Source organism: Medicago sativa, chromosome 1 (assembly GCF_051527215.1).
Source record: "Medicago sativa cultivar Bolivia chromosome 1, Bolivia_mono, whole genome shotgun sequence".
Lineage (NCBI taxonomy): Eukaryota > Viridiplantae > Streptophyta > Magnoliopsida > Fabales > Fabaceae > Medicago > Medicago sativa.
In genome coordinates, this window is record NC_140749.1 from 33,472,987 (window position 1) to 33,484,599 (window position 11,613).

The 11,613-nt window shown below is 32.5% G+C and overlaps 1 protein-coding gene across 1 annotated transcript; it reads right to left on the reverse strand.

The window, feature by feature from the left end:
- Nucleotides 1-1,085: 1,085 nt before the first annotated feature.
- DAU1 (TRM32-like protein (DUF3741)) lies at nucleotides 1,086-6,463 on the reverse strand. Its single transcript, XM_085716548.1, has 5 exons — nucleotides 6,432-6,463; nucleotides 5,467-5,689; nucleotides 5,152-5,237; nucleotides 2,885-4,634; nucleotides 1,086-2,016 (listed from the first exon to the last, which is right to left on the reverse strand). The coding sequence occupies exons 2-5, from the start codon at nucleotides 5,639-5,641 to the stop codon at nucleotides 1,373-1,375; spliced, it is 2,655 nt and encodes an 884-aa protein (XP_085572674.1). The 5' UTR covers nucleotides 5,642-5,689; nucleotides 6,432-6,463; the 3' UTR covers nucleotides 1,086-1,372.
- Nucleotides 6,464-11,613: the final 5,150 nt, after the last annotated feature.

Genomic DNA, 11,613 nt, shown 5'->3' on the forward strand with positions numbered 1-11,613 from the left:
TCTTCCAGTTTCAACAAAAGACCAAGTTGCAGACTTCTTTACTAAGGCTTTGCTTCCACAACCATTCAATAATTTGTTATCCAAGTTGGGAATGATATATATCTACCAGCCTCCAACTTGTGGGAGGATATTACACCATGATCAAAATAAGAAAAATAAGAAAGCTTAGGTAGATAACTTGTAGTACAAGTTATCTCTGTGTGGTACAAATAGTCAGGGGCGTAGCCCTTCATGAACCCAAAAAATATACTATTCTTCAATTGGCTGGTATATAATTATATCCGGCTACCTCAAATAATAAACATTGAGCTATCCCAAACAAATTTAGTTATTAAAAATTAACATAAATAAGAAAGTAAAAATATTAATACATGATTGATAGATTTATTTATATTGGTTTGATACTTCCGATCTCAATAACAGTTATAGAGAAAACTTTTCAACAGTAAAAATTATTAAGACAATAGTCATAAACAAATTAAATGGACAATAGTTTCTTACAAATAACCTATTTGCTTGCATTGAAAAATACATTATAAATCTAATTAGTAAACGGTCAATATGGATAAATTTGGCTTCTTGAAATGCATTTTACACAACTTTTCTAAATAACTATTGTCAATTTTTATCCTTTGTTGTTGCTTTAATTTACATTTCATAAAAGTAAAAATTATTGTGATTTTTTTCATGTATTGGTTAAATTTCGATTAAATTTGTTTTTAGTCTCTGCAACACTTGCGGTTTTTAAGTTAAGTTCTTAAGATTTTGTTTGATTTTAGTCCTTAATTTTTTGTTATAGATTAAATGCAAGACTAAAAAGGCTTTTTTTTTTTGTAAAATTTTAAAAAATCGAGACAAAAATTGAATACATTTTTTGTAAAGACTAAAAACATATTTTATCCTTAAAATTAATATATTGGTTTTTAAAATATTTTATTGTTTCTTTATAGTTGGCCCCTGCATAATTTTTTTGCTACCTTCACCGCTGCAAATAGTGTAGTACAGTTTAGCATTACAGTACTTGAATGGTGTATATATAAGTGTATTGTACTCTCTAATTCTACTCATAAGAAATAACATCACACTTTTCTCTCATTTCATATTACATAGATTCAATCATGCTGTCAAAAAATTAAGTACAGATTCAAACAACTATAATCCATCTGTACAGTATGAATGATTAACATACATAGATACATTATATAAGAGAATTCTATAAAAGAATTCAGCTGGGGAAAATAAAAACTAGAAGCTACTACATTAACTCTTACATCAAAATTTGGCCACATAATGTATCAAAATTTGCTCCAAAAAAAAAAAAAATTGCCACATAATGAACAATATAAGAAAATTAATTAATACCATACAGAACTTAGGTGTAGATAATTTCCTCCAAGAGATCATCAAAAATCAAATCATCAATCTCAAGCCCTACACATTCAGAATCAAATTGGAGATTCATCCATCCATCATGTTTTGCTAGATCTTTACTAACATAGTAATCCAATGATGGATAAGCCTCATCACAAGTAGTAAGATACCAACTAATAAGTTTCCATACTTTATGTAGAACATTATTTCCTCCAGTAGGCAAATGATGAACATAAGATAGAGAAGATAAAGGTTTAGGATAATAACTATATGATCTACCAAAAATCTCCAATAACCCTTCATTGATTATATCAAACAGAAGAAGATGATTGCATTGTCCACCTTCATCACAATTACCAGAACAATCAGGATCAAGAAGTAAACATCCCTCTAATTCTTCGTAAATCGAAGGATCAACTGGTTGGTTATCAGAATACCATATTCCAAGAGATTCATTGGTAGTGAAGCCTGAGAGTTCTAAAACTTTTTTTACATAATTAAATGCAGCTTCTTTACTTGTATCAACTTCCATGCATGGAATTTCATATCCACATTTCAGAAAATTCTCCACTTTAGTCTCTTGTTGATCATACATATTATTCAATTCATTATCAGCTGACACTTGCTTAAATTCTTGATCTGATTCTGTAACACCATCAAAATATTACAGGAATCAGTTCCAACAAGATGAATTTTTTTTGTTAGATTTAATATATTAGTTGGAGTAGCTCTTGTAATCTTTAATGAAATTTTCTTAAAAATTCATGTTCTAGTCGTAAATTTCAGTGTTGTCAAATAGCCAATTTTGCGGCATATAACACTACAACGTAGCAGAATTGAACGAAAAGCTATTGTTACGCGATACACTATTTGTACTCGTTAAAAGTACAATAATCGAATTAGGGTTTTGTATTGTAATGGTCATGCCTTGAGAAGGCTCACAAGGTTTGTATTTATAGCCCTCTATGGGCCTGATTTATGATTGGGCCTGATTTATGATTACTTAGGCAGCAAGTAATAGGGCTAATTAAGTAATTAGGCGGCTTCTAGAGGCTTCTAGAAGCAGCTTAAGGCGGCGTCACGAGGAGGACGCGCCTTGGGCCTAAAAGCCCGTCTAAAGGGCGTTTAAGGCCTTATAGAGGACTCCAAGACCTTCTAGAGGGTCTGAGAGCCTTTCTGAGGGTCTCTTGGGTCCTTAGGAATATTATGACGGTCCACTATTCAATACAAACTGTTGTCAAATAGCAGATCTATAGCATAGCAAACTTGAAATAAACTACTATTTTTCACGATCAACGAGCGTAAATTTATATAGGACGAAATGTATAGATTTAATTATTGGAAAAAGTGAATGAAAAAGTAAAACATATTAAACTAAGCTGAACATTCACAAAATATTAAGCATGTCTTTACACACACACAAATATGCATGCACACTGACAATGAGTTTGGATTATATGTTCAGAATGAGATATTGTAATGTTAAAATATAAAAACGACAAAGTATACATACCTTCCAATAAATTTAAGTTTTCCAACTCAAATGTACCATCCAAGAAGCTGGTGTCAGAAGAGAAAGCTGAGTTTGCTTCAACCAACATAGTACTTGAATCTATTGCAGATCCAATCTCTTGGTCATTGCTAGCAGCACATTTCTTGTCTCTCAAGATTCCTAAGCCATCAAATCCTTTACTCTTTTCTGACTTTATGTCATCATCAACATCTGATCCTGATTCAGTTTCTGAAGGACTCTTAACAATAACTTGTTTTTTATCATCATTCAAAATGCTTTCTTCATTTGTATGATCAGAAATCCTAGGTGACAGAGTTTGACTATTTGAATAGTCATCATTTGCACTTGTGCTTATGGTTCTATCTTCAGATTTTCTAACCGAATTCTGAGGAGACAAATGAACAGAAGGTTCCTCACTTGGAATGAAGTAAGATTTTATATTAGGTAAAGAGAGAAACCTATCAAACGATTTCGGTGTCTTCAATATTGAGGGTCTCTCTTCTGTTTTTAATTTTAAGCTCTCAGTTTTAGGATACTTGACTTCATTATTGTTAACATCACTGTGAAAACAAGTATCATAAAGCTGAGAATATCGATCAACCGATTCTTTTAGAGATGAAGCCCTCATGTCCGTTAGTTGACGCTTATTGTTTGAGTTAGATGAAAGACGATTACCAGAATAACTGCTTGTTGTTCCACTCTCGTTTCCTTCTCCATTGCGATTTCTAAATTGATTATGGTTCATCAACTTCCTTACATTTTTGGAAAACTTGCTTCCCCGAGGGATTTTGTCAACTATAGCATCCATTGTTATGCGACGCTTTTCATTTTTGCTTTCCTCAATTATATGCTTTATCCTCTTTCTAAGATCTTTGAAGTTCTTAGTCTTCACATTGTTTTGAACCTGAGATGAATCTGATGAAATGTTGTTATCATCTCTTCCAACCGATTCTTGATCTGAATCGAGTAGTTGATGATCTACTTTATTTGCAGAAGAAGTTGATGGTCTGTGAAAATCTCCAAAATTTTGAATTTTTGATTCTATCACCCTTTTTATATCGAACCAATCATCTACCATTTGCTCAGAATCTTTGCTTCTTGAGGATGATCCACAAATAGGTAACGAGATCGATTTGGCTCGTCTTGATTTACGATTGGGCGAGCGTTGTTGATTATGAATTTGGAATGGTAAAGGAGAACCAGGATCATTGATATACTTCAATAGAAAGTCCTTGTTTGTGTTGATTACATCTAAAGCATCAAGAAAATCCTTGAAAAGAAGTGGCGAAGCATCGGTTGTAAGTATCGTTGCATTCATCAACTTATCTTCTTGCAAACCTTCACTTAAGGATAGATGTTTATGATGATGAATATTGTCATGTTGTTCCAAAGGGTCACTAGAAAACATTGCACCACATTCAACACATTTATCATTGTTGTCGGTGTTTGGTTTTTTGCTACCTGAAAAAACTGGTGACAAAACTTCCAATGTTCCTGCAGCAAGATGGTTTTGAAAAGTTTCTAGAACTGGTTCTGGATTCTCACCAGTTAACAGCATTTCACTAAGTGGATCAACTTCCAAGTGATGAACTGAATCGACGCGAGTTAGCTGCGATTTTCCAGGACAGGTTGAGCTTCTCTTATGTCTGCCCATCTTTTTGTATGTATCTTCATTAAGAAGTGCCTTTATTCTTGATTTTATAGAATGTCTTGCATGTGGAGTGGAGTGTACCAGCTTATTTTCTTCAACCTGGAAAACTTTATATTAGATATCACTTTCACTAAGTTCCTTTATGAGCCTACAATAATCAGATATTTCTTAATTGGGCCTTGCTTGAATAAATAACTTAATTAAGCACTTATAATATAAGTGTTCATCATATAAGTGCATATCTGTAAGCTATCTATGTAACAACAGATAATACAAAATCAACTACTTTCATAAGCTATGTTGGACATGCCATAAGTTGTTTCTGTGAGATTAACCTAAGTCAATCAAACAAACCCTAGGTGATAGCTAAACTAAATGTATCAGTCTTCGAAATATTATCGATGTCAACATATCAGTCTCTTGTACGGTGTTTGTGTATGTATATGGTACTTCATTTGATGATTCTCAAAATGACTATCATCATAAAGGGAGTACGATCAACACATTATATAACAGAAAACAAAAACTCTTGATGAGAGGAAAATAATGAAATAGACTCAAACAAAGAAGAGCAACACCAGAAAGAATCGAAATCAACCAAAATAATTTTACTTACATTTGATAAAGTTGTATTTGGCTTGAAATCTACTGCCATACTATGATTATCATCCCCAGAAGCATCAGAAGCTCGTGGAGTTTCATCTACAACGTAAAGAAAAAGAAAAAATTGACATTCAACAAGTAGAAATAGAAAGTATATATCACAATCTATAAAGCGCAACATGCCCTAATGTCGTGTTGATTTTGGACACTAACATGTGTCGTACACACAACAACATGCGTCAGACACCAAAATCACTTTCAATCTGAAGTGTCGGTACTACATAAGTTACGACATAAAATATATAGAGAAGTAATTATATATGCTTACCTGCATCATAACTTCCACCACTATAATGCCTCCTATGTGTGATCCTTCTCTTGACATGACGCCAATGATGATACTTTATTACATGAAGAATTCCCCACACTCTTCCTGGATGAGTATGATGGCTATTAATTCCACTAGACATTCCAACCTCTTTATTCTGAATTCGTTTTCCCATGGCTAGTTAAACCTAATATGAACACTGTTTTATAAACCTAATATGAACCTGTCACAAAACAAATATTAAGAATCACATCAACAAGTAGTTATAGTTACTAGAGGTTTAGCACCATTTCATACAAGTTACCTTGAGAATTTTTTGTTACCATAAATTTAGATAAGGGGAGACATACACCCTTCCAAAATCATGGAGAACCATTAACCTCTTTAAAATACACGTATAAGCAAGCTACCGATTGGAGAATTATCGACTTAATCTAAGTCGGGTGTGACCAGAATGTTCGACCATAATGCCAACTCCAATTGATATAATTGATAATTTCGCATCACCTAAATCGCCCTTGTGCATGGATTTTCAATTCGATGGGGTATATGTTCCTTCCTATGTACGAAATCAATATAATTTTCTAGTGTATCAATACATCTCCCAGATTGATTTAATAATCAAATTTCAAGGAATTGCAATTGAAAAATTTTTGGTTCAATGTTTGAAATAGTCCTAGAAGAACAAAGAAAAAACGTCATCCACAATATTCAAAAAATTTCTCATTGTATATGTATAGAGAAAAATAATAAATTCCCAGAACATATGAGATCAAAGAATTGCTTAGTCGCTTAGGAAAAAGAAGAAAATCAATCTAATTAAAAAATGTAACAAACAAAATAAAATTTAAAATCTATATCATCAACATACATAAGAATCTCTGTATCATATGCATTAACATATCTGTTCAATTTGTGTTAGCAACTTAGATATCTAAATATCTATGATCATAGAATAACATTACCTCTACGGAGCCATAACGAAAACCGAAAAAACTGGGCTTGTGTATAGATGGATATGTTTTGGTAGTGAAAATGAAAGTGTCATAAAATTTGTACAAAAATAAAATGTTAGTTTCATTATTCTAACACGTGACAAATAAATAAGTGGTGTAAAATTCAGCTTAAAAAAGAAAACAATGTACTCCCTCCAGTCACTATTATAAGCAAATTTTGACTTTTTAGATTCATTCAATAAATGATGTATGTGGTCTACAATATAGACCACATACATCATTTATTGAATGAATCTAAAAAGTAGAAATTTGCTTATAATAGTGACTGGAGGGAGTATCTATTTATATTTTATATTTAAATAAACTTGAATCTTGAGTTTATGTGATGCCACTTCATTACTATTTTTTTGAGTTTAGCTTTCCTCCATTTATGAAACCTCCATTTACTCCTTTTTCACTTCTTAGATGTGTTACACTTGGCAAAATTAAATTCGAAGGTTGGGATTAAAAGGTGTAGAAAATTGATGGAAAATGGAAAACAATGACTATAAAAAAAAAAAACCATTACGGCGAAAAATGCTTTGGTGAATGATGTTGTCCTCTCCGAAGTGAATGCAGAGATGATGTTCCGGCAAGAAACGGTGGTCCGTCGATCTTCCTCTGAAGAGATGACGACGATGATGATTGCAATGGTGAGAGTTATGAGTTGGAAGATTTAATGTGAAGGAGAAGGAAGAGGGTGCCGCCTCTGTATGGACGAAAAGGGGGCGTCAGCGGGAGCCGGCGAGAGGGAGAGGAAGTGGCAACGACATAGATAATGGTGAGAAGAAGAAGGCACTGTTGTGTAACAATGGAAAGAGGAAACATGTAGGGTCTTGATTTTTTTTTCATTTAACAGATTTTTTACAAACCCTTTTAATCTCAAGCTTTGATTTTATTTTTTCCACATGTCACACATCCAAAAAGACGAAAAGGGTTAATAGGGGCTTTCTAAACGGAGGGAACTCTATTTTTTCCACGAGCAATGTTGTTCAGTGGCCTAGCCACATTGTGATCAGAGCGTGCACATGCACACCCTCATATTTTGAAATGGTTTTTCAGCAATTTTGGGCTCCTAACTTTTAAATCTTGTGATCTTTGACCCCTGTTAAAAAAATGACGAACATGGTCCTCTATGTTTAGCCCCTTCTGTAAAAGTTGTCCTTCCCTTTTATTTTGACCAAATCAGTGCATATGTGACACCTCACTTAAATGACTAGGGTATCACGTGTGTAGTTTTCGAATAAAAAAACCATGTGTGTTGATGAAATAAAAATAAATAAAAAAGGAAAGAAAAAAAGGAAGGGGCACGTGATGATAATGAATTCCCAGCAACTTCATCTTCTTCTCATTCTCCTTCATCTTCTTAACCTAGCAAGATCATCAAACCTGTAGAGATTTGGTGCACCTCCCTCTTCTGTTTTTCAACAACACTACAACGCCCCACTTCTTCATCTCTTCATCTTATATGCTCTTTCTCTTTGGTCCAAAATCGCCCAAATAATCAGCACTCGTCATCATCATCTATCTAATAACAACAACAATTCTGCAAACTAAAACCATATGTCATCACAACCATCAATTAAAATAAATAGAGAGCTGCTAACCGAGAAAAAGAATAGGGAGGTTGGGAACCGAAAGAAACACAAGGAGGGAAGAAGCAGAACCAAGATAAAAGAGCAAAAGGTCGTCGCTTTCCACCACCACCATCAATCACACCACCGATAACCACAACCATCAAATCTCGCGTTCGCTATTTCAATCTCAGCTCTCACTCCACTCCGGCGACCCCGGTCATCAAACTCGACACCTTCAACCTTTCTTCGTCGCAACCTCCAGCAACAGTCGTGCACACTCACATCCACCGTGCTACCACCAACTCCATTGGTCTCTCTCTCTCCCTCCCTCCCTCTCCCCAGCTATTTTACTTGTCATTCATATTATATAAATAAGTCTCTAAACTAATTTTCAATTTGTAAATAGATTTATCAACTAATTTAAATATATCTAAGATAAAAACTAACGATTAAAATGTGTTATTTTTTCCTTCTTCTAGACATACCTTAGTTGCTATTAGTAGTTTTTATCTAAATTTAATTAAATATAAATTAGCAGTTCATAGTTTTATTTTAATAGAAATGTCACAAGCAGGCATCATGAATTTGTGATGTATTTTCCTTATGAGAAAATGATATTTGTACAATCATACTCTCACAACTATTGGGACAAATATCTCATACTCTCACCGTGTTTTACTCTCTCTCTCTCTCTCTCTCTCTCTCTCTCTCTCTCTCTCTCTCTCTCTCTCTCTCTCTCTCTCTCTCTCTCTCTCTCAATCTTACTTTAATTTTCGTGTCAATACCTACATTAATTAATATACTACCTCCGTCCTTATTTATAAGACTCTTTTGCAAAGTTTTATTGTCCCTTTTTATAATACCCTCTTCAAATATCAAAGTGCATTAATTAATTTTTCACAATAATACCCATACTTTAATGAAGAGAATTAAAGATCAACTATTTCTCTTTCTTAATAAATGAAGGATAATTTTGGAAAGACAATATACACTATTGATAAATTTAATGCAAAAACCAATTTTCTTAATTCTTGTGTTTTTAGCAAAAGGGTCTTATATACAATGACAGAGGTAGTATATTTAGTTGTCTCATAAGTTGTCACCAAAATTGTTGTTCAAATTACATACAGCTTTTCTTATTCTTTGAGAAGTTGCCAAATATTTACTATTTTTTTTTTTTGGTAGATAGACGATTACTATTTTTTTTTTTTGGTAGATAGACGAAATGGCAAAGCCATTATAAACTCACACACACAAGTGGAGGTACCGGGGTTCGAACCCCGGTCATGGCATCCGGCCTAACAATTTCGGCATTTGCCAGTTGAGCTAGGACTTGTGGATTGCCAAATATTTACTATATTGAATTATTATAAGAATTTAATCTGTATATTACACGTACCTCTAATCAAATTACACTATAACTTGGATCACCATGGGTCCTTCTTTTGGACAATTCTTCATCATGGTCAGCATGCAATTAAATTTTTGTACTAAAATGTTTTGAATAATTATTAAGTAGGTAAGGGTGTTGTCGATGCAGTTTGGATTAACTATGAGACATAAATTCATCCGATCCAAAATATAAATACCTGCGGTTCAGTTCAGTTTAGATGATTTCTAAAAAAATATCTGATCTGATCCAATTTTATGCAGTTTTGTTTTGGATCGGTTTTTTGATATGCAAATTACAATTTTGTGGATTTTTTTGATTATTAATATTTTAAAGACACTGTAAAATAATATGTTTGATGCAAAATATAAAATTTAATATACTAAAAAATAACAATTAAAAATGAAAATTGTTGATTATATTTTTAATAAGTATCATTAAAAAAATTAAAAGCAACAAATGATAGATTAATCCAACATCTTATTCAAATATTTATTTATGTGGTTCGGTTTGAAAATTTATTTATGTGGTTCGGTTTGAAAAAGGGATCCAAAATCCAATATGATCAGAACAATTGTTACAAAATCACATCCAAACACGTCCAATAAATTTTGGTTTTGTGCGGTTTTTTATTTCTTTGAATCGGTTTGAGATTGAATATGAACATTCCAAGATTCACATTCCACCTTTTGATTTGCAATTGTTATCCACCATAAGTCTCTTTGTATTCTAACTTTTGTTTGCTTATCTTTATTGTCTCATCTTGTGATGATCATTGTTTCCTTTCATCTTTATTCTCTCTTTCACGATCTATGTTTTACTCTTTTTTGTTAAGTTTGTTCCTTCATCTTTGCTTCTTTCTGAGAATTTCCTTTGTTTCCTTTGTTTCTTCTCTCTCAAGATGAATCGTCCACGTGGAAAATACATCTTCATTGAGACTCCTCATCTCAATTCATAAGTTGATACTTAAACCATATGTCATACTAAGGTTGCTAGACTGAATTATTCTAATAAAGGAATTATAATACAAGATCATATGCACATTAATGTCAAACAAAAACTATTATTAGAGGTGGCACTTTTAGTACATCTTGTACTTAGGTGTTTCACTGCCGTTGTTAATATATTTCAGTTTTATGTCTTAAAAAAAAATGTCAAACAAAAAAGGGAACACGGTTCCACAAGCGGAAGCAAATCAACGGTAACAAGATTCATCAAACATATCAACGGTTTTCTTCTACAATAAAGTGCAACATACATTGAATCTAAAATAAATTTATCGGTTGAGACAAATAATAAATAGGATTACCAAAACATTTGAAATTATACAATTTATACTTAGAAAACTCTAGACTTTAGACTCTTGACAGTGTGATCTGGCGAACAAGAATGTGCATTAGAGGAGGGCGAATAGTGTTTTTCAAATTTCAAAAGAGTTTTGAGAAAGCGTGAATAGAAAATATATGACATTTTGGATTCGTGCACAATAACAACGACAACAAAAATTAAGACAATCATTAAAAACTAAGATTCAATATTGAATTGAGAGATTCAAATGTTGAATCTTAATAAGCACATCAAATATACAATTCACAAAACTAGACAAGCTCAAACCAAACTAACAATAAGGAATAAAATTGAATTTGAAAATAATCTTAATTCAATGAATTAAGATTAGGTTAAGTATGAAAATTAATCACAATCAAATCAAATAGCTACAAACATTAAAATTCATATACAAATAATAAAGCAAAATCAAAGAGGATAGGAAAGAAAATAACACCAGAATTTTTATAGTAACTCGCATTTCAACCGCCATATCAAACTTAAAATGCACTATTGAAATCTGAGTCGTCCGATTTTGATTAGACTTGGCGATGTGCAACTACGCCAAAGTTGAGATTTCTCAACTGTAGTGAATCCTCATCAAGAATTTACTGGTCTAATATTACCCCTTTCCAACTTTAGAGTTTAGATATGGCTCAACTGAAATTTATAAAACTTGATATAGGTAATAACTTCCTTGAAATGAATAAATCTTTGACGATAATGCAATAATTTTAAGTGATAAATATGGTTGTTCATTTTTCTATTATTGATTCCATATCGATTTGACTTGAACCATATTCATTTGGTATTCGGCAAAAGCATAAACTAAAATAACAAGGTAACAACAGACTCACAA